General features: G+C 37.5%; 1 protein-coding gene across 7 annotated transcripts in view; it reads right to left on the bottom strand.

The window, feature by feature from the left end:
- Hmcn1 (hemicentin 1) overlaps nucleotides 1-22215 on the bottom strand; it is a 441079-nt gene that overhangs the window by 188616 nt on the left and 230248 nt on the right. For 6 of the 7 annotated variants that reach the window (XM_074047247.1, XM_074047248.1, XM_074047249.1 and 3 more), the window contains 7 exons: nucleotides 16220-16414; nucleotides 14962-15057; nucleotides 13637-13764; nucleotides 12303-12447; nucleotides 7685-7797; nucleotides 6061-6220; nucleotides 1013-1181 (listed from right to left, as the gene is read on the bottom strand). In XM_074047247.1, the coding sequence (XP_073903348.1) occupies nucleotides 1013-1181; nucleotides 6061-6220; nucleotides 7685-7797; nucleotides 12303-12447; nucleotides 13637-13764; nucleotides 14962-15057; nucleotides 16220-16414 (1006 nt within the window). Of the gene's footprint in view, nucleotides 1-1012; nucleotides 1182-6060; nucleotides 6221-7684; nucleotides 7798-12302; nucleotides 12448-13636; nucleotides 13765-14557; nucleotides 14620-14961; nucleotides 15058-16219; nucleotides 16415-22215 lie in introns of those variants that run through there. The other variant, XM_074047252.1, reaches the window with a different exon arrangement.

Below are 22215 nucleotides of genomic sequence, written 5' to 3' on the forward strand. Positions count from 1 at the left end.
TATACTCTCTCTACAACAAAATTAGAAATAAGGGCAAAATAGTTTCTGCTGGGTATTGAGGGGGGGGAGCGGGAGGGGGTGGAGTGGGTGGTAAGGGAGGGGGTGGGGGCAGGGGGGAGAAATGAACCAAGCCTTGTATGCACATATGAATAATAAAAGAAAAATGAAAAAAAAAAAAAAAAGATCTTCCCTAAAGAGGCTCGGGGTCTTGTCTGCCCAATCAGACCTGTGCGTCTGTGTGGGAGCTTGACCCTGGCTTGCCAGCTCAATAAACTCTGCCTTGTTGATTGCAAAAAAAAAAAAAGAACTCCAACAAATGGTAGCTACATCCTACTTCATGTTGCACCAGAAACTTTTGACGTGCTGCTGAATTAAAGCAGACATTGTGCACTATCTTATATAATCCTCTCGGATAATACCATTCCCATGTGCAAGCAGGAGAGACCCCTTGAACAAATTGCACAAAGTTTCATGGTAGCTTCAAGGGTTGGAAAGAAGTTTAAACTCATACATGGATGGCAACAAAGGTTGTGTTCTTAAAGCTGTGGCATTCTTCCCATTTCACCTAGCCTATGAATTACATCAACACAGTGGCCTTCATTTATATAAGGATTTAATCAAGGAGACTTACAAAATCCCCTAATGAAAATCAAGTCCTAGACATTACAGTGCTTATTGTGATTTATTGCTTCTCTGGGATTTACAGAATTCTGCATGCTTACACACACAGGGCTAGCAGAAACCTACACACAACTCTGCTCATTTCCACAACTGGCTTATACAATGCACCAGTGGGAAATTATGGCAAAGGGTATGGTCTTGGCATTTGTGACATTTAAAATGATTTGGAAGGTATACATATATATTATTTTGTCCCAGAAAGTTTAGATGTACATGTGAATTATCTCAAATTTAAAAGCTGTTTTTTGAGACATCTGAAAATCTATATGGGCACAGCAATTTGTCTCAACAGGTCACATTCCTGTGTAGCCATTCATCCCAGATCTCCTACCTTGGAGAGAATGGTGAGATGAGTTGGGTTTCTTTGGCCCAGGTAATGACGGGTGGGGGTAAGCTCCTCACTTCACATGGAAGTGTCACTTCTTCTCCTGCCAGAATGGAGATCTCAACAGGTTTATCCTGGGACAGTCCTCGTTGCTCTCCAAACACTCTGGGCCTTACTAAAATAAACACATGATTTGGAAGGGAAGCAGTACATGGGAAGAAATGCAGAGTTTAATTTACATTAAAATGTGACTAGAAGATTCTTAAGTAGTTTATAAGCAGATGTTGTTTACCCCCAAGTTTCAGGGCATATATAGAATTTTCCATTAATACTTTTATGGTGAGAGCTAAAGGGAAAATGAGAAGTTTCCCTTCTCAGCAATAACTGTGAGCACACCAAGTCAGCTGAAATGTTAGACAGTCTGAATTTTCATAGAAATCCCTGTGGGCAGAGGGCTGCCCAAGACATGGCTGAGGCCTGACTCTGCTGGGCATTTTAACTAACTGCTATTATGGAATAAGGTTGGGGGTAAGAAGTATTTCTTGAGAAAACACCATACTTTTTTCCCAAAACACTATACAATTACTTTAAAATCAAAATCTAAGGCCAGACACTAGTGGCTCACACCTATAATCCGAGCTGCTCAGGAGACAGAGATCAAAGGATCACAGTTCAAAGGCAGCCTAGGCAAATAGTTTGCAGACCCTATCTTGAAAAAACCCTTCACAAAAAAGGGTTGGAGTGGCTCAAGGTGTAGGACCTGAGTTCAAACCCCTGTATTGCAAATTAATTGATTGATTGGTTGATTGATTAAAGAAATCAGAATGTGGAGATCCAAGATGGCAACTAGGGCACAGAAGCAGACAGCATGAGCTCCAAGACTCCAAAACGTTGCTGAGACGCTGGAGCCACAATTGGCAGAAATAAAGCAGCAAGGAGAATCAAAACTTTGAAATTCTGAACACCTAGCCCGTGGAAAGCTTCTCCACACCACATTACAGTGAGGAAAAAAGAGGGCTCCCGTGCAACCAGACACCAGCTCCAAAGCTGTTTGGGAGACATTCAGCAGGCCAAACAGGTGAACACCAAGTGTCACGTTGTTTTCCCCCAGCCACTCCTAGGATAAACTAGTATAGCCCCCTGGGCAGACAGCCTGCTCACACAAAAATAAAAACTGAACAATAAATTAGGAACTGAAAACTAACACACAGCAGAGGGACAGAGTTGCCAAAAGCACGCTGGAGAAGGAGAGAGGAGCAAGGAGCTGAACTCCACATTAACTTTCAGTTAACATAGGCTAGAGAGGCAGAAGGGCCAACAGTGGGCTGGTGATAAACTGCTGTTTGAATTAGGGCAGGTAGCTGTCCACAAAGCACATCTTCTGAGCCAGTGAGCAACACCCAAGGTCAAAAGACACTGCAAAATTGAAAAATAATCAGCAAACCATCACAACACACTGACAGAGGAGGATGGCTGATGGATCACGGACCTTGCCCCAGAGAAAGGGGACGAGGCAAAGAAACAAGCCCCCAGTAAACCAACGTAGTGAAAACCCAACTGCAAAGCAGGACAGCTGGTGGGCTACAGAGCTGATACCAGAACCTGAGGACAACATACACACTTAAACTGCCACACCCCACTGAGGGAGTTGCTGACCAAGCAGCTGCCTCTGAAAGAAGAAAAAAGCACTACCCAATAACTTGGCGAGACTACGACAGAGCTGCTGCTTAAACAACAACACCAGGATTGGATGCTGGAGGAGAAACACCAGAACTTAAACTAAGACTGAAATTCTATTGTTCCTGAACCTGGAATTTTTTGTTTCTTTGTTTGTCTGTCTATTTGTTAGTTCTGTTTCTTGTTTGTGTTTGTTTGTTCATCTCTCCATGTTGATTGCTTTGGGGTTTTTGTTGTTGTTAGTTTTACTATTGTGAATTAGCAAATACTAAATTACACCCAGACCGGGGACAGAAATAATACACACATACTTAGCTACAAACCCAATACAGCCACAAAACAAAATTAAACCAAGGGAAAGAAAACAGGTGACTGAAACCACCAACTAGTCTATCAACAACATACTGCACAGTACCAACTAGAGCGATGGTAAGAAGAAAAAGGGATGGAAACCATTTTCCCCCAAAAAATAATTTAATATAGGATTCAGAGGGAAATGAAGAAAACAGATACCCAGTTCTGGACTCCAACAAAACAAAGATAAACAGCACCAAGGAACCCAACAATGCCCACAAGAACAGCCTCAAAGAAGAAATCCTGCAAGTAATCACTGAGAATTTCATGGAGATGTTACTAGGCATGGTTAACCAAAATATATAAGAGGCACTCAAGAAATTTCAAGACACCAAAAATAAAGAATATGAGAAGACACAGAAACAAATAAATGAACTCATAGGAAACCTAAATAAACACCAAAGTGAAACAGAGAACACTATGAAGAGAGAACTATATGAATTAAAGACAAAAACAGACAATATTACAGAGGAAGTGACCCATGATATGGAAAACCTCAGAAAAAAGAATGAAACACAAATACAAAACACAATGGAAGGCCACTTCAACAGACTAGAACAAGCAGAAGACAAAATCTTAGAACTTGAAGATAAAATGGAAATTAAAGGAAAAACTGAAGAGCTATTAGTCAAACAACTCAAGACTTGCAAAAGGAATATGCAAGAACTCACTGACTCCATCACAAGACCAAACCTGAGAATCATGGGCATTGAAGAAAGAGAAGAGGTGCAAGCAAAAGGGATTCATATACATTCAACAAAATAATAACAGAAAATTTCCCAAACCTAGAGAAAACTATGGCCATTCAGATACAGGAAGTCTCCAGGACACCAAACAGACCTGACCAAAATAGAACTACCCCATGATATATTATCATTAAAACAACAAGCACAGAGAATAGAGAAAGAATACGAAGGCTGTACGAGAGAAAAAACAAATAACATACAAAGGTAAATGCATCAAAATCACAGAGATTTCTCAACAGAAACCTTAAAAGCAAGAAAGCAATGGAGTGAGGTATTCTGGGCACTAAATGAAAAGGAATTCAACCCTAGGATATTCTACCCAGCAAAACTATCATTCAAAATAGATGGAGCAATAAAAGTCTTCCTTGATGAGCAGAAACTAAAACATATGACCACCAAGCCACAACTACAAAAGATTCTTCAAGGAATTCTGCATACAGAAAATGAAAGCAAACAAAACCACAAGAGGAAGGGAAGCATCAAACCACAGGAGAAGAAAAGACCAGGAATCAGAGAGTAACATTAATTCAGCTGCACACAATCAAACTCTCAAACAACAAAAACAACTAAATGACAGGAATCACCACATACTTACCAACATTAACACTGAATGCTAATGGACTTAACTCCACCATCAAAAGACAGTTTGGCAAACTGGATTAAAAAGGAAGATCCAACAGTCTGTTGTTTACAGGAAACCCATCTCATTAACAGAAACAAGTACTGCCTTAGGGTGAAAGGTTGGAAGATCTGCCAAACCAATGGTCCCAGAAAAAAGGCAGGAGTAGCAATACTTATCTCAGTCAAAGTAGACAACAAACTTACATTGATCAAACGAGACAAAGGGACTCTCCATACTAATAGAAGGGGAAATATACCAAAAGGAAATAACAATTATCAACCTATACGCACCCATCAGTGCACCCAATTTCATCAAACATACTCTGAAGGTCCTAAAAGCATATATACACTTCAACACAGTGGTAGTGGGAGACTTTAATTTCTTCAAAAGAAGAAATTTTAATGGCCAAAAAACCATGAAAAAATGCTCACCATCTCTGGCCATAAAGGAAATGCAAATCAAAACCACACTAAGATTCGACCTCACCGCTGTTAGAATAGCTATCATCAAAAACATCACCAACAACAGGTGTTTGCGAGGATGTGGGGAAAAAGGAACCCTTGTACACTGCTGGTGGGAATGCAAGCTAGTGCAACCACTCTGGAAAACAATATGGAGGCTTCTTAAAAATCTAAACATAGATCTGCCATATGATCCAGCAATACCACTGCTGGGAATATACCCAAAGGAATGTGACACAGGTAACTCCAGAGGCACCTGCACACCCATGTTCATTGCAGCGATATTCACAACAGCCAAGTTATGGAAACAGTCAAGATGCCCCACTACTGACAAATGGATTAAGAAAATGTGGTATTTATACACAATGGAATTTAACTCAGCCATGAAGAAAAATGAAATCTTATCATTCTCAAGTAAATGGATGGAACTGGAGAACATCATTCTCAGCAAGGTTAGCCAGGCTCAGAAGACCAAAAATTGTATGTTCTTTCTGATATGCAGACTTTAGTCTAGAGCAAAGGCAGTAATGTTGTTGGATTTGGGTCACACACTAAGAGGAAGAGCACATACAGGAGGAATGGGGATAGGTGGGAAATCCAAAAATTGAAAGTGTTTGATGTCCCCATTGCAGAGGAGCTAATACAGTAACCTTAAAGCAACAGAGGTCAATATAGGAAGGTGACTGGGAAGTAGTAAAGAGGTCAGGTAGAGATGAATCGATTCGGGTTGTAATACACTTGTGCATGGAAGCAATGCTAGGAATCTCTCTGTGTAGCTATCCTTATCTGAACTAGCAAAAACACTATGTCTTTCTTATTATGCTTTTGTCTTCTCTTCAACAAAATTGGAGAAAAGGGTAGAACAGGTTCTGCCTGGAAGTGAGGAGGGTGGTGGGGGAGAGGGTGGGACAGGGGCAAGGGGAAAATGACCCAAACAATATACGTACATATGAATACATGAATAAAGAGACAAAAACTAAAAAAATAAAAAGAAAAGAAAGCAGAATGTATGTAGTGGTGGTTTGGGTTGGTACTTGAAATGCTTGTTTTGTTTTGTAAAAAACAAATAAATAAACTTGGGGGAGGGATTCATTTTGACACTTCTGCTGACAGGTAATTATACTTGGGAACTAACTGTGAGTTCTGCCACAAGTGGGCAAGGCCACAGGAAAGGTTTTTTCCCAGGGCTCTCACCATAGACTGTGAGCTGCACCTTCCTCTTGGCATCGCCGGCCGCGTTGGTGGCAGTGCAGATGTACTCCCCACTCTCCTCGCCTCCAGGTGACACCACATACAGACTTCCATCAGCCCCTGCAGAAAACTTGGGACTTCCAGTTGAAATCAGCTCTCCTTTCTATAAACACAAGGAAGAGAAGGGTTTTTTTTATAAAGATAGTAAAGGAGTGGGTGATTTTGTGTCTGGAAGAGGAAGAGAGAAAGAAAAATATCACCAAGGGGTGAAAAACTAGATTTAAGAAGACTAATTAGTAGGGAGTTATTTATAAGAAAAATTTGACAAACAAAAGTACTCGAGGTGGTACTTCACCACCGCACCAAACCATGCTCCTTTTCTCCCACGGCTACTTAAAAAGGGAGAAAGTAAGGATGGTAGTGAGGGGCAAACCATGAACTCTAGCTATGCCAGCCGCTGTGCTGAGTGTCCCGTATGAATTAACTGTTTAGTGGTCTCAACTACCTTATGAGTAGCAGCCACTACAACTCCCACCTTACAGTTCAGAGGCCTACAGCACAGGGAGAGGATGGCAGAGGAACTGAGCCAAGGTCACAAAGCCAGTCAGTGTGTAAAACTAGGATTGGAACTCTTGGAATCTGTATTTGCCCACAGCACAAAGGCAGCCTAGGGAGATTTCATATTTGCATTTTCCTCAAAGTGCATTAAATTTCCACTCAGTGCCAAACGCTGCACACTTTGAATATAAAAATGTCAATCTTTTCAGTTGTTTACAGATGTTAACACCAACTTCACCAAATTGCAGAGAATTTTAGATGGATAATTAGATGGTATGGTGAAACACTGTTTGCAAAGCTCATTATACAACTGCCATATTCTATTATTTCATCATCACTTTGTATTATTTTATATCTACCAGACTTTAGTTTACAGAAAATATGCCACCTTTGTGTGGTCATTGAAAGACAGGAAGAACTTCTTCATGAAATGTGTTTTTTTCTTATTTCAAGAATAACAAGAGAAAGCTGCATAACTATGTGACAGACAGAATAAATGAGTTTGTAAGTATGTGTCACAAAATTTAGTCATACACAGTAAACAAAGGAAAATCCACACGGCTATCCACTCTTGGAGGGGACCTTGAAAGATTCCTAGTGCAGTTATCTACCTGAGATCTGGATTATGTTAGCGAAACAACAATAAATACATCTGTGGGAAAGCCTGTGTGCCAGGAACTATTCTAAGCACTTTACATGTTGTCACAGACCCTTTTTTTCCCCTTGCCACATCCTCTCAGCCCTCCCAATTTCAGCACAGCTCTAGTGGACAGCTCCGTATACTCTGCCAAGGTCATACTTCTTGAAGGTTAGTCTGCTTTTTGGCCTCAAGGCTTTGTCCAAAGGCCCAGAAATCTTTGCAGCCAATGCACATGTATCCAGAAAAGCAGGGTGTTAGTTCATCTGTGGACATGTGTGCTATATAAGACCTCAGCACAATGAAGCTGATCCACTCAGCCAAAGCTCATTCTTAGCTCATTCCCCCACTCTGACTCTCTAGCTTCCGGGGATCGCTTGCCTAGTAACTCCCTCTCTGCTCTCAGGGAATGCCTCTAGATGGACCATTTACCTTGGACCAAACGATAGATGGTTTGGGAATTCCACTTGCTTTGCATGGTAAAGTTATTGGAAGGCCTTCGATTGTGCTTAGTATCTGCTGTCCATGCTGAATGGTTGGCAGAACTGAAAAAGGAAACAAGGATTCAGAATCTGAGTTCCCCTCCTTCCAACATTTTTGGTATATTTTTAGTGTTTATAAAAATGAGCAGCAATTCAACATTTTAACACTTAATGATGGAAATGGAGGGTAATCTTAGGTAGTATGTTAAGCAAGGAAAATACAATAGTTATTCCCTGGATAGATTGAATAAAAAGTTTAAAATCAAGATGTCTAATAAGGGGACTTTTCTAACAAAAATAAGAGAGGACTGAAGAAAATTCATTTTTTTCCTGAAAAGTTAAAAAGCATTATATCCTAACAGTCCCACATTCAACATATTTCCTTTGATCATTGTCTGTTATCCAATAAGCTCTAGTGAGCTGATGTAAGCCCACCTCCAGAAAATGAGCTGTTTAATCACTACATATTAAGTATCTGTCTATGTGCAAGAATCACTTTAGTGGATTACTAAATTTAATGTAGAAAAAGAGGATTTTTCTTCTTAAAAGGAATTTAGCAGTAAAACTGGAAAGATCTTAGGAGTTTACATTTAAAACTCTAAAATACAAGATTATAAGTCAATATTTTTCAGAAGAAGAAAAACACCTTTGACTTTAGAAAACAAGTGAGCAATTAACACTGTATCAGTAGAAAAATAAGGAGGAATACTAATCATTTCCTTCTGTACATATCGTATTTAGTCAGAAGCAACTTGTATACAGAAATTATACTCAGTGTTCTCAAAATAATGATTTTGATTAAAGAAGTTTCCACACATGAAAGTTCATCACAGTGCAAGAACACAATAGAGGACTGCTGTATTTCCGACATTTTCTTTGCGTCTTCCTGGGAAGATCAGACTGGAGTTCAATCACTCTCACCATGTCTCTTGCTTAAGATAAAAAATGTCCAGAACTGACATACTACCCTGGAGAAGAATTTTGTTAGGATATATCATAGACCATATGAATTTGTATGGTACAAATTCATATTTTCTATGGCTGGTCTTAGTCTTCAGATAATTACTTCTTAAAGAATTGACAGCAAATCTTCAACTGTAAACACGAATGTCAGGCTATTCACTAAAGCAAGAAATTTAATTTCCAGAACCATCATGGAATATTCAGCTTTCAAATATGTTTTCAACTTGTAGCAACATGGAATAAGACATTTTCTTAAATCCATATTAAGTTTGACAGCAAGGAAAAGCAGCAAATTAGTCTTGTTTTGAAATCTGATGACATCTGAGTATAGAAAATATCAGTCTCCTTCTCCATTGTCAATCTAATTGTCATGATTACAATTAGACCACTTTGTTTCACTCATTCCCTTAAAAATTAGTTGGGAGCCTTCAATAGGCATTCTTTTTTTTTTGGCAGTACTGGGATTTGAACTCAGGGCCCTGAAATTGCTAAGCAGCTATCTACCATTTCAGCCATGCCCCCAGCCCTTCTTTAATTGGGATTCTTGAAAGTGGAGAGGCAGCATAAGGAAAGAATGGCCCACGCTGTGTCACATCCATTTGCTGAATAGTTGATAAAATGACGGATTTTTTTTTTTTTTGGTGGTACTGGAGTTTGAACTCGGTGCTTTGCTCTTGCAAGGTAGGTGCTTACCACTGGAGCCACAGAGACTTAAAGCTGAACATTATTAGTGTATACTTAATGCATGTTCATTATAAAAATGCTCATTGTCATTGTTATGCTCATTATGAAAATAAGCAAGGATTCAACACTTTAACACTTTCTGATGGAACTGTAGGGGAAACTCTATAAGGGATTAGTTTGGAGATAGGGTCTCCCTTTCTATCCAGGCCAGCCTGGACTTGGATCCTTCTGTTCTATGCTCCCCAGTGTAGTTAGGATAACAGGAATACCCCACTGAATCCAGCTGTTGGTTGAGATGTGGTCTCATGAACTATTTGCCCCACTGGCACGGAACCACGATCCTCCTGATATCAGCCTCCCAAGTAGGTACAGGTGTGAGCCACCAGCACCTGGCTCTGGGATGACTTTAACTGTATTGGCTAAATTAGTTGTTCATTTTGGATTAAAATGAACCAACAACTGTTGTGAAATGACCCCTTAACTTTCAATTATTAAGATTTCTTGAATGTTGACAAGCCGTATCATTGCTCTGGCTTCTTACCCTTCTGACCTAGCAGACATCACAAGTAATCCTGTCACTCCTTCACCCAGGTGAAAATTTATCCTCCAAATTCTTCTCAACACACTGTCCTAGGAAAGCTCCTGAGGCTGAAGGACATGACATGAAGGCATGGATTCCTAAATCAGCCCAGGACATCTATGGTCTGCTCTTCTTCAAAAATAGTTACATGAAACTATGTGGTTTGAAGGGAAATGGATGGAATTAGAGGACATCATGTGAAGTGAAGTAAGTCAGGTTCAGAAAGACAAAGGTCTCATGCCTTCTCTCATATGCAGTAGATCTAAAAGGTAAAGTATACACAACCATAATCATATACACATTTATATGTACAACAGGTATATAATCATGAAACTACTCTATGGAACACAGGGGAAGAGGGAAAAGAAAAGAGAACAATAGAGTCAACAGTATCAAAACACATTACATCTATGCAGGTAGAGGATATAAAGATATGTACTGAGAGCTGTTGAATAATGGAGGTTGGAAGGGAAGGGGTAAAGGAGAGTAACAGAAGGGATCAAACTGATCAAAGTAAAGCATATTCACAGCTGAGATACATTGAGAAACCCCTTTGAACATTGACTTTGGAACTAATAATGAAAGACAGGACTGTAAAATAGGAACAGTGTATGGGGGACACTGTGGGAAGGGGAGGATGAATGGAGGAGATGAAGATGAAGGAATAGAGTTGATGGGCTTCATATATAGAGAGGAAATAGAGTGAGGAACCCCCTGCAATTGCTTTAAGTGTGAAGGGGGAAGGGTGGCAGTGGAGAGATGGAGGGGCAATCAAACCAATGTGCGATGTAAGGCTGTTCAGAATTGTCACAATAAATTCCTCCCCCTCTTCCCGTACAATGAATATAAGCTAATAAAAATGAGAAGAAGAAAAAAATAGTTACACAACCATACCCAGTCAGCAATTACACATTTATTATTTTAGGCTGTAATTAATTTAAGGTTGCTTTAGTGTTTCTTCAAAATAATATTTGTTCAAGAATATCTCAAGTAATGTTGGTGTAACTTCATATGAAACTGAAAGAGATATCACACTTTGAAAAACAGTCATAAAATGGTCTGCATTCACTGAAATTTTATTTAAAAATTTTTTATTAATGTATGATAGTCATACAGGGGCATTCATTGTGATATTTCCATATATACATATATTGTACCCCGGTTTGGTTAGTCCCCTCCATTATTCTCCCTCTTCCTCCACTCCCCTTATTGAAATGAGTGGCAGGTTTCAGTGTTCCATATTCATACATGTACAGAAAGAACATCAACCATCTTCTCCCTCCTTTACCCTCTTCATTCCCCCTCCCCCTCCCACTATTATCCTCCACTTAATATGAACTGCTTTACATTCCTCTCCTTGATTGTTTAAGTGTCTGTTCATTGCTCAGTGGGGTTTTGCATTGGTATTTTACTTGTAAATATATTGCACTTTAATCAATCTAACCCCCTCTCTTGGTCTTCCTTACCCTTTTCCCCTACCCTGTATTGTTCAGCAATTGTCAATGTGTTTTGTTGTGTCTTGTTCCTACAGAGAAGTGATGTATTTCAATATTATTCAACAGATGAAACAAAATTTGCAAACTGATGAATTCTACAATTCATGTTCTATATAAAGTTTGAGTTAATTGCTAAAAATAAGTGTTCTGTACTACTTTCTTCCCTAAGATATTCAGCCTTGTACACAATGCTAAATTAATACATTTTTAAAAAGCAATGCTGCCAGGTTTTTTAAAGAAAATACACAAAAAAGTCATAACTGATTAAATGATGAAGCTGTCCCTTATTCATTGAGATATAAAAAAAATGGTAAATGTTAGTCAGGAATGGAAAAAAGATTGCCTCTGGATTTTCTTATTTGTGACCTTTAAGTTATTTAACATGCAAGAAAATGGTTTGGAGCATGTGACTGACCTTTAGAAAAGCTTAAGTCATTTCTATCTCAAACACAAAGGGGTTATTAGCAAGGACATGCTGGTTACACAATCAAAAAAAAAAAAAAAGAGGTAAAATTTGGATGGGACAGTAAGTTCAGCTTGCCTGAAAATAAAATGTGTTTTTAAACATACTTCTGTGAGAGTTGAGTTCACTTTTATCAATTAAGAAAGCACTTACAAAAGCCCTCAGCTAGGCTCAATTGGTGGTTCTCAAGAATGTTTTTTGTGTACATAGGAAAGGGAAATCTGGGAAAGGTATTAATAATGTAGATACTGTTCAAGAAATAAAAAATAATTAGGAAGAGAGATCTACCTGTAACTAGAGGGACACAGTCATTTGACTTAAACATAGGAACCTAGTTTTGAACAAGATATGGAAACAATTACATTGGGGCTCTCTCTCTTACCATGTACAACCACAGAGGTAGTTTTGTTAATGGTTCCAGCAACGTTACTGGCAACACAAGTATATTCGCCTCCATCCTGAAGCCCAACTCTTTCAATATGGAGGCTTCCATCACTGCGCACAGTTAGGTAAGGATTTTGTACCAACTGAAAAAGAACCAAAAGTCATATTTTAATTTGAAAAGGTAAGAATTTATCTGAGCCCAAACCAGATCTTTTTTTCTAACCGAGTTACTAAATATCATATTAAAAAACAAAATATCATAGCACTCTTAGGGAAAAACGAAGAGCATAAAATGTTACCCAGAATGTATCAATCGTACTCAATCTGACACACCTCCAAAACTTACATCCACTAAAATGTATCAGAGTTATGCACATGATTGAAAATGGAAAGAAATAAACACTGTTTATTTCATGCTACTATAAATTTTATCACTAGGGACTTGAATTTCACCAGGAAATTTTGCTTTTGGCTTAAATTGTTCTTTTCCAAAAAGTCTTCATTTCTACTAGCAAGTTATTTGATTTATTAAAAAAAAAAAAAAAAAAAAAAACTTTGGCAGTTGTGGGGTTTTGAACTCAGCTCCAAATGGGTAATATTTATGGAAGTCACATACAGGATATGTTAGTGGACAACTAGCATCATCCTATAAAGGTATTAATTTTACTCAGGTTTTTATGAAAATTTGAACAATTTTACAACTTCTCATATGGAATCAATTCAGTTCTAACGAGTGCTTCAAGAAGACAGTGAGTTTCAATATTCTGGAAACTGGAAGGGAAAATGGTCTGAACTAGAGAACATGTATTGCCATAGATAATGTGTTTATAGAAAACTTTCATAGTACCGTAAAACTCATCCACATCCTTTCCTAATCGAAAGTTATATACTAAAAATCAATGCCATACCATAGAGCTACAAAAATAGTTCATGATAAAAGATATAATATTCAAAGGTACTCATAATAAAGATTTATACGTAAAATGAAAGGGTTCTATGGGCACATTAACATTTCACAATGTCCTGCAAAGAAGGGTATAAAATATTACACGCTATGAAAATAATACTAGTCTCAGTTCTTACCTATCTTGAAGGTAGTTCAAGATATTGAATTTAATATGCAATTATGAAAATTACACCACTGATTATTTCTACATTTTCTTAATCCCCAAATAATATTTATGATATAAACACATTAACAACAAATAAAAGCTTTGGAACACTTACAAAACATATTTTGCATATTTACCAAATTGATATATCAGTGGTTAGAATACATTATGTCTTATTCAAGAGTATTAAAAATATAAACACATGCATGCAAAATATTACCATGGCTGAATTCTTTATCCATCGACGTTCTGGAATAGGATTTCCAGCCAAAAGATTACAAGGCAGAGTCAGCTGCTGTCCTTCAATGACATTGGCTAGAGCAGGACTCATTCCAATTAGCGGAGGAACTGAATCAGAGAGAGCAGGGGTTCTGTCAGCTTCACCTTGTCCAAAGGAAGACAAACTATTTTATAGGCAAGATGACTACAAGGTATAAAAGTTGGTGTTTTCAGAAATGGACTTTTTACATGAAAATGGATATGAACTTTAATGTAGAGATAAAAAGGATCCTTCTAAGTTGAAGGTGTGTCACGAAGCTAGGTAATATTGTAGAAGCAAACAGAGTAAAAAGGAATGACTGTGGCATGGACAGCCAGAAATGTCAAGGCAAAATACTTGCTGTGTACACAAGAGGAGAGTGATGGGAAGCATTTGAAATGGAATGGTAGAACCATCGGAGCCATTTTGAGGGAGCAATTTACATGAAAACTGAATAGCCTGGAAGGAGTGGAAATCAATGAAAAAAACAACATAAACCAAAGCAAAATCCCAGAGGTTTTTACTGCTAAAATTTAGGTACTACCAGCAAATGAAAGAAAACACAAAGTTTGGGAAAAGGGTTTAAATAGAAACATGCACAACATGCTAGGTTCTCGCGTGTTTGGGGAAAGCTGGCCTTGGACCACAATCCGACAACCTACAGCCTCTTAAGTAGCTGGGACAGAAATGCATAGCACCACAGCCAGCTGAACTGATGTACTAAAAATCACATTAAATTCTATGATAATTGAAACAGTACAGTACTAGAACAAAAAAAACTCTAAGAAATAGATACAGGGATATAAACCAGCATGTGAACAAATGAGTATTTTAATCTATAGGAAAAGAATATATAATAAAGTATTGAATCAAATGCATTACCATTTGGAAATGAAGTATTCTATTTTTATTTCACATCACATGCAAAGGAGATTCCATGAAGACTAAAATGACAAATGTAAAATAGGTAATCAGAAAAGAACTCCGCAACTCTAATGTGTGTGTGTGTTTGTGTGTGTATGCGAGAGATAGAGAGTATTCACATTTAGACTTAAGTAAATTCAAATTGACATTCATTTCTTCAAATGGCAGATGAACTCAGAGCAGATGACCTCTAAGGTTATCTGCAGTTGTAATGTTCTATGAACTATGAAATACAAAATGGGGTAGGAGAGAAAAGCCTGATGGTTTTTTAAAAGTAAAAAGTTGGCACATATAAAAGATAATGCTCTCAAAGAAGCCTGCTGGTTTGAAGAGTGTGTTGCTGGACATTTCATGGATCTTACCAAGTCCTGTTACTGTTACTGTTGTCTGTGACTGGATCTTTCCAAACTGGTTTTCAGCTTCACAAATGTAGGTTCCCTTATCACTTGCCCACAAGTCTAAAAAGGAGAACACATTTATTCATTCAATACCACCTATGACTTTATTATGTGCCAAGAACAGTGCTGAAATCTTTGTGGATAGAAAGCATGGTTCTGACTTCTGGCAGTTCCCATGCTAGGGAATTCACCAATTACTTCATAGTGTGATAATTGCTATATGAGTTTCACACAATGGACTGCAGAAAGACAGGTGTGATTGCATGTGTGGGTGTTAAATTCATATCAGAGGTCATATCTGAGCTATACCTCAAAGAGTGGGTGGAAGAGAGGAAGTGCAGGCAATTCTAGTGAGTTACAAAAGTAAAAACATAGCTTAAGAAATCAAGGTCTATTCAATGAATAGACAGCTACACCACCCTGGAGCATTTCGGAAGTTGGCAGGGGAGATTTTTAGTTCCCCCAGTAACTGACAGAGTCTACCTGCATTTAGTGGGCAAAACATGGAGCAGATTCACAAAAGGAACAATTATCCCAAGTCCAGCAAGAATTTTGAAGGACCCACTGGAAATTCATGCATTGGGTCTTTCCTTATGATTATATGGGCCTAATTCTGTTTTAATAGAAGCAAGATAGAACTTTAGCAAAACACTCTTCACTATTTTATAGAGTCATTTCAACAGCTTGGAGTCTGGGAGATATTAATCTCATACTCTCTTATCAGTCTACATTTGAGTGGTAGAATTCATGGTGATGCTACATACATGTACATACATGTGCATGCATATTATACAGACATTGCCAGATCATAGTGAAATACAAATTATTTAAATATAAATTACTTTTCTTTATTTTTCCTTTGTACTATGTTTGAATTAAGATACTTTTTATTATGTAGGTCAAGCAAACATATAGAATTATTTTTCAAAATCACAAGAGTATTAAAGAAGAGTGACACTCCTTTAGACAGTACTGTGAAGTCAGTGGTCGGGGCGGTGGTAGCTATGTAGTTATAGTCAAGTGGGTATAGTCAGGAGACTGAAGTTGAAGCCTTATAAAGAGTGTGATTTTCATCTTGTGACTACTAGAGAAGCCAACAGAAGATCTTAACTAGAGAGATAATTATACTGTTGTAAATATTGTAACCAAAACAAGTCCAGTTTAATCTACTGGTAAGATATCAATGCAAATATATGTATAAAATGTATGTCTTTTAACCTACTTGAAATAAAGAGAGCTCCTGTTCTTAGCTGGCTGATGGAACTAACTGACAAAGGTCTTGAGAAAATTGGCATGTTGTCCAATCTTCGCCATTTGACCTTTGGTTCTGGATAACCCTGAACATAACAAGGTAATGTCACATTTGAGCCAATTTCCACAGATACATCAGCAGGTTCTTGTATGAAAACTGGAGATGCTGAAAGATATTAAACACAAAAAGTCACTGGTGTAAAATACAAGCAAATATAAACCTTATTAAACTGCTGACATGTTGAATAAGACATAAGTCATTTTGAATTAAATATTGTAAATTTATTCTATAGTTATATTTGCTTCATACAGATATAGCACATGTGGCTTTTTCTTTATAAATGAATGTAGACACAAAGAAGTGTGACTATTTCCATAAAGTAACAAATGATATAGAGTATGAACTTGAACAGAGCATCTTAAAGAATTCTTCATTAAAAAAACTGCTATATTTCTCAAAACTTCATGCTTTCTTACAAATAAGTTGACTTCGTAAAATTTTTGTACTTTCCAAAATTTACTTCTTTTTACTGAATTTTTGATGAACTTTGTTTATAGCAGCGATTTTCTTTAATAATCAACTGCTTTCTAATGAGCTAATGGTATATACTCTTGCTCAGTATCATATTCTTGTCCCTTATCTCTCCCATCTTTAAGTCAGAGAAATTTAAGTTTGACTCAATAATACAAGTAACAGAACACAGTATTTGATAAAGGGAAGATAGTAAGTGCTTAGCATCTTGAGAAATAATTTGTAATTCAGAGATTATAAAATTATAGAAAAGAAGGCTACAGATACCTGCATATTTCAGATATTGACAGAAGCTAAAAAGAAGAGACAGAAATACATCAGAAGCACACCTTGGAAAACACAGACATGCAATACAAGGAGGATGCTGATAGCAAGCACAAATACAAAGCTGTTAGTATGTCCCAGAAACTGTGAGGATGATGCTTGAGTCAGTAAGCAAGGGGAAACATACAAGACACCATGGGAAGCAATGGAAGAAATCTGCTCACACAGGATGCTAAGTGAAGGTACCCTAAGGATTTAAAGTCACGGTTAAATCCTCATTAGCAATGACAATAACTACCACTTTCAGAGTCCTGGGTTTTATTACATGTTTTCTGTTATTTCATTTAATCTTCAAAATATCCTTATTCGGATTTTATAGATGAAGAAACTGAAACTTAGATAGTTAATTTGCTAAGTGTCATGTGAGTTGAATGATGGAAAGAGGATTAGATAACTAGTTTCCTCTATAGTGCCACAATCCCTTATCATTTTATCAGCCTTGCCTTCTCCAGAGGTTTTAATAACTGCTCAGGGTCATACTATTTAGCAGGCTCATGAAATGACTGTAGAAATCATTTCTTTCACTCTTGTGGCACTTCTGCAGCTAGGATGACAGTTGTCTCCCAGCAACATCAGTGCCTTTTTACTGTGTTAAAGGACTTCCTCTAGTTCTACAAGCTCATCTTCCATTAGGTCTCATCCTTTAGATAACTGGCACACCTTTCTCTTTTGTATTATAAAGGCACCTGTGCTATTTTCACCCCCTCTTAAATGTAATGTAGTGTCTGCTGTTGATCCCTGGTTGTGGAAATCTAGTTCAAAAGGACCCCCTTACAATCTGAATTGGACATAATTTCTTCCTTCTCTTGAGTTTCAGACAACTCACTCTTTTTTAATCTCATGGCATTCACCACCTTCAGCCTATTATTAGAGTACATGCTTGTTTGCTTTTCCTGGAAAGTTTCTATTTGCAACCATATTTTTAAATTTTTCATTTATTTCAAAGTTTAACTGAATTCTTGTATAATATGTATTAATTGCATGAATTAATAGGGTACAGGGTAATATTTGGTTTTTTTTATTGTTCAATTTTTATACGCATATACAAAGTACACTGACTGTATTATTTGCCTTCCTTACCCCCCTCCATTTGCACATCCCCCTTCCCCTGGCAACCTCTCCCAGACAGGACTGGCAACTAACAGTACTGTGTGTATTATATTTGGCCACTGGATGGATATGTGTAAATGAATTTCTGGGACAGTATGAAAAACTTCAGTAATAATACACCTGTGTGGGGGAGGGGGGTGTTGTGACATACAAGTATATAATGATGACAACTTTGACTCAGTACAATTTCTGTTTTGAAGGAAACATGGTAATTTCAGAAGCCCTATTCATTTATTTATTGGACCTAAACAAAATTGAATCAAGTTAAATACCAAAACTAATTGAGATGTTTTGAAAAGAAAGTGATGCATCTATGTTTAGATTTTTTTAACACATGTATGTAGGAATTTTATATAAAAATCATGGGTAAATGAATGATTTTAAACATAGTTCATGAAGTAGCTCATTGCTTGTTTATCCTGTCTCTAAGACCTAGTATTTTCGTTCTGGAGTGAGAACCGTCATTTTTCTAGAGCAGGTAAGCTTTTTTGAAAAAAATATAAATTAAGTCTAAAAGTCTCAAGATGTGCCAGGCTCAGAGTTTGGGTACGTGAATGTAGCAGTGGATAAAAATAAATTCCAAGGGCTGGTGGAGTGGCTCAAGTGGTAGAGCACCCAACTAGCAAATGTGAGGACCTGAGTTCAAACCCAGTACTGCCCCCCCAATCAAAAAGGAAAAGAAATTCCAAAACAGCAACAGTGAAAGGATATGCAGAAGCCTGGTGTCAACCAATTACTTGTGTGGGGGAGGAGATGTATCAAAACATTGACAGCAGTGATAAAGGACATAAACTAGAAGTTTTAAAAGTAGGGTTAAAAAAACATGGAATAAACAATAATAATTAAAACACAAGTTGCACTGACAAAATTCTACCAAGTTGGGAGAAGCCATCATTGTGAAGAAGCTGGGGAACAGTTCAGGCAAAAGACAAGCACAAGATCAAAAAGCACATGCACTGGCATCGGAAAACAAGGCAAATGAGAAAACCAGGCACTAGGGGAGTAGCCAAGACAGATCCAGGACAAGCAAACCTGGAGAATGAAGCAGCTCCTGACTGCGTCCAGAAGACACTTAAATACTTCCTACTTCTGAATGTGGCCAATATGGCCTCCAAGTGAGTTGCACTGGCTGAATGGAAAACAGATTAATATACCAGGGGAAGAAGAGCATCAATGAGCAGGCTACAGTGTACGCTGGTGCTTGTCCAGAGGAGCTGTGTTGCTTAGAGAGGTTAATAGTCGATTAAGTGGTTTCAAAGGGCACCTCCACTTCTGCTTAGTCTGTAAGCTTAGAAAAATAATTTTACCTCCTGCAGTTTAAATTTTCCCATGAAAGAAAGGGGGGTGTTAATTCCCTACCTCATGGTGTTAAAAACAGAACATCTTTATTAACTACTTGGCACATACTAATCATCTAAATGTTGACTGCTGTTATACATAAATATTACAATCTAATTTATTAAATCTGTCTGATTGTTAATTTATATATCTATTGCTCATTCAATTTCAGCTTCTTCACACTCTCTGCTAGGATACTGTTTAATCCTCTGTGATCCCCTAAGCATTTGTGTACCAGCACCTTGAGATCTGCCCAGGATTAATCCCATGGTACAGCTTTGTTGTCATTAATAGATACTTGAAGATATTAAAATCATAAACAGATTGCCCATCTTGCTCTAAAAGCCATTTCTTAAAATTATTCTTATTCCCTCAGAGACAATTAAATATACAGATTCCCTCTATAGCAACTCTCACATTCTGTCAGAGATTTTCCTTCCTAAAGTGACTAGTCACATTGTTTTGGTCCTACCAAGGCACAAACATGAAACCACAGTCTGGGATGCAAACCCTGTGTGGTGTGGAATGTTAGAAGTGAAATTGCTGCCAGGCCAACTTTTTGTTTGATGTAGCTAAAGCTCTCTTCTTCCAAATGACTTCACAATTCACTGCCACTTTTTACAAAGGACAAAAAGCATTGGTAACTTTCCCTGTCGACCCGAAATGTCCATATGTAAAGTTGTGATAATGAGAAACAGGAAAAAGGACACTCACTACAAGAAGCTAGAATTCAAGAATACTAAACAGTCTTTTTATTATTTTTTCATCTAGTATTGTTGCTGTGAGGTAATAAGCCCACAAAAACAATCTGAAAGTTCAAATAGCTACCCGATATGGATAAAAGCATGTTTTTCTTCTTAAGTCATAAGCTACTGAATTTATGCCCAATAGTTTTGGAACCCAAATGAGTAATTTTATGCACTACTAAGCTTAATACTTAACTTGTTGCAAGCCCTTTCTAAAAGAGAAGTCAAGTTGAAATAGTGGCTTTCATATGAAAAGCTCAATACTTAAATACTACATCACTAAGCCACTGTGCCCAATTACCTATACTACTTTTTAAGAATCAAAACAGCCATGTTATTTGTGAAGTTAATATTTATCTACTTGATAAGTGTTGCATTAAGAAGCTCCATCAGTAACAGTTGTCAGGCTGACAGGTGATCATATCTCATTTCATCTTTATAACCCACCTGTCAGGCAGATACTGTTTATATCCTTATTTTATTGATAAGGAAAGTTAAGCAGACAACCCATTCTCTCCCCAGAGTAGATTCCTTTAACCACCATCTCCATTTTGGAGACAGTTTTGATTCATAGTGTGTTTGCCATTAAATCCATTACTGAAAATGACAATGATCATGACACCCATGATGTACAAGGTTCCTGCATGTACATTCTACATAGGACATGTAACAATAGCTTTGTGTGAACAGAGAAGGTCTAATAAACCTTTGCAAGCTACCCTGAGAAGGAGGTAATGGAGAATAAGGAATCCCAGGAATACAAATGGTGCCTACTTCAAAACTAAGTTATTTAACAATTACTAGTGGTCAAGGTTAGAGTAAGTAATTACGTCTATGTTAATGGTTCTATCAGAACTGTTACTGGAATAAAAGTTGAGAAATCCATTGTTTGGACTGCATTGGATCATAGAGAGTGAGGATCTTGAATGAGTGACGGTAACTCAAAGTTCAGTTCAGTTTACAGGATGAAACAGAAACAGGAAACATTTGATGGGATGTTTCCTAACTCAGTGCGAGCACAAGGCACTCCAACACAGATCTCCCTATCCCTTATATGATGTATCACTGGACAACAGAGGGAACCTGCAAAGTCCAGAAGCTAAAAACATTATCGAGAAGGCAGTGAGCAAAGAAGCATGTGTAAGTTTCTCAGACTGTAAGAGTCTCAGGTATAATTGTATTTTCACTGGGAACAATTACTGAGGCAATTTCCCTATCGTTCTAGAGCTAGAAAACTCTAAAAGATGTGGGCACATATGAAATATCTGTGCAGGGAGGAGGGAGAAGCAGAATGAGAAAATGTTGAGAGTTAAAATACTCTTATGTGTGTTTATTGAAAAAAAGATTTCTGTATCTAGCGACTCTCTGATTCTGGGCCTTATAATTTTAAAAAGCATTAGTGTGTTTTGCACCTTGTTGGTAGATTCAGAGACACCCACCATCCAGAGACTGCAATCTTATTTCCAAGGCATTCTCTTAATAACCACAGAGCTTAGTCATGGTTAAAAATACACCTTGTACTGCCCTGGACAGATTGTATAGTGGCCTCTGTAGTCATTTACAGCTTTTTTGATTAAATCCAAAGAACATAATCACCAAGAATGAACAGTGCTCAACAGACAGCCAGACAGCCCAGGGAGAAGGATTGGGATTGTAAAAGGTGCCAGAAGAAAAAAAAATAGTTTACAATTTATCAAGCACAGAAGGCCATAATTTTCCTTCAGACTTAATAGAACTAAACTGTTTTTAAAAGATGCATTTTCTTAACTTTTGTTCAAAAAAAGCAATTTTGGCAGGAAAGTCATCATGCATATTATACATAAAAGAGAATACAATTTAACAAAATGCCACATTTTATAAGTTTTAAGAGATGCAAGTATTTAATTATTTGTTAAAATTAAGCTGTCAGGTCTTTTT

Source organism: Castor canadensis, chromosome 11 (genome assembly GCF_047511655.1).
Source record: "Castor canadensis chromosome 11, mCasCan1.hap1v2, whole genome shotgun sequence".
Taxonomy (NCBI): domain Eukaryota; kingdom Metazoa; phylum Chordata; class Mammalia; order Rodentia; family Castoridae; genus Castor; species Castor canadensis.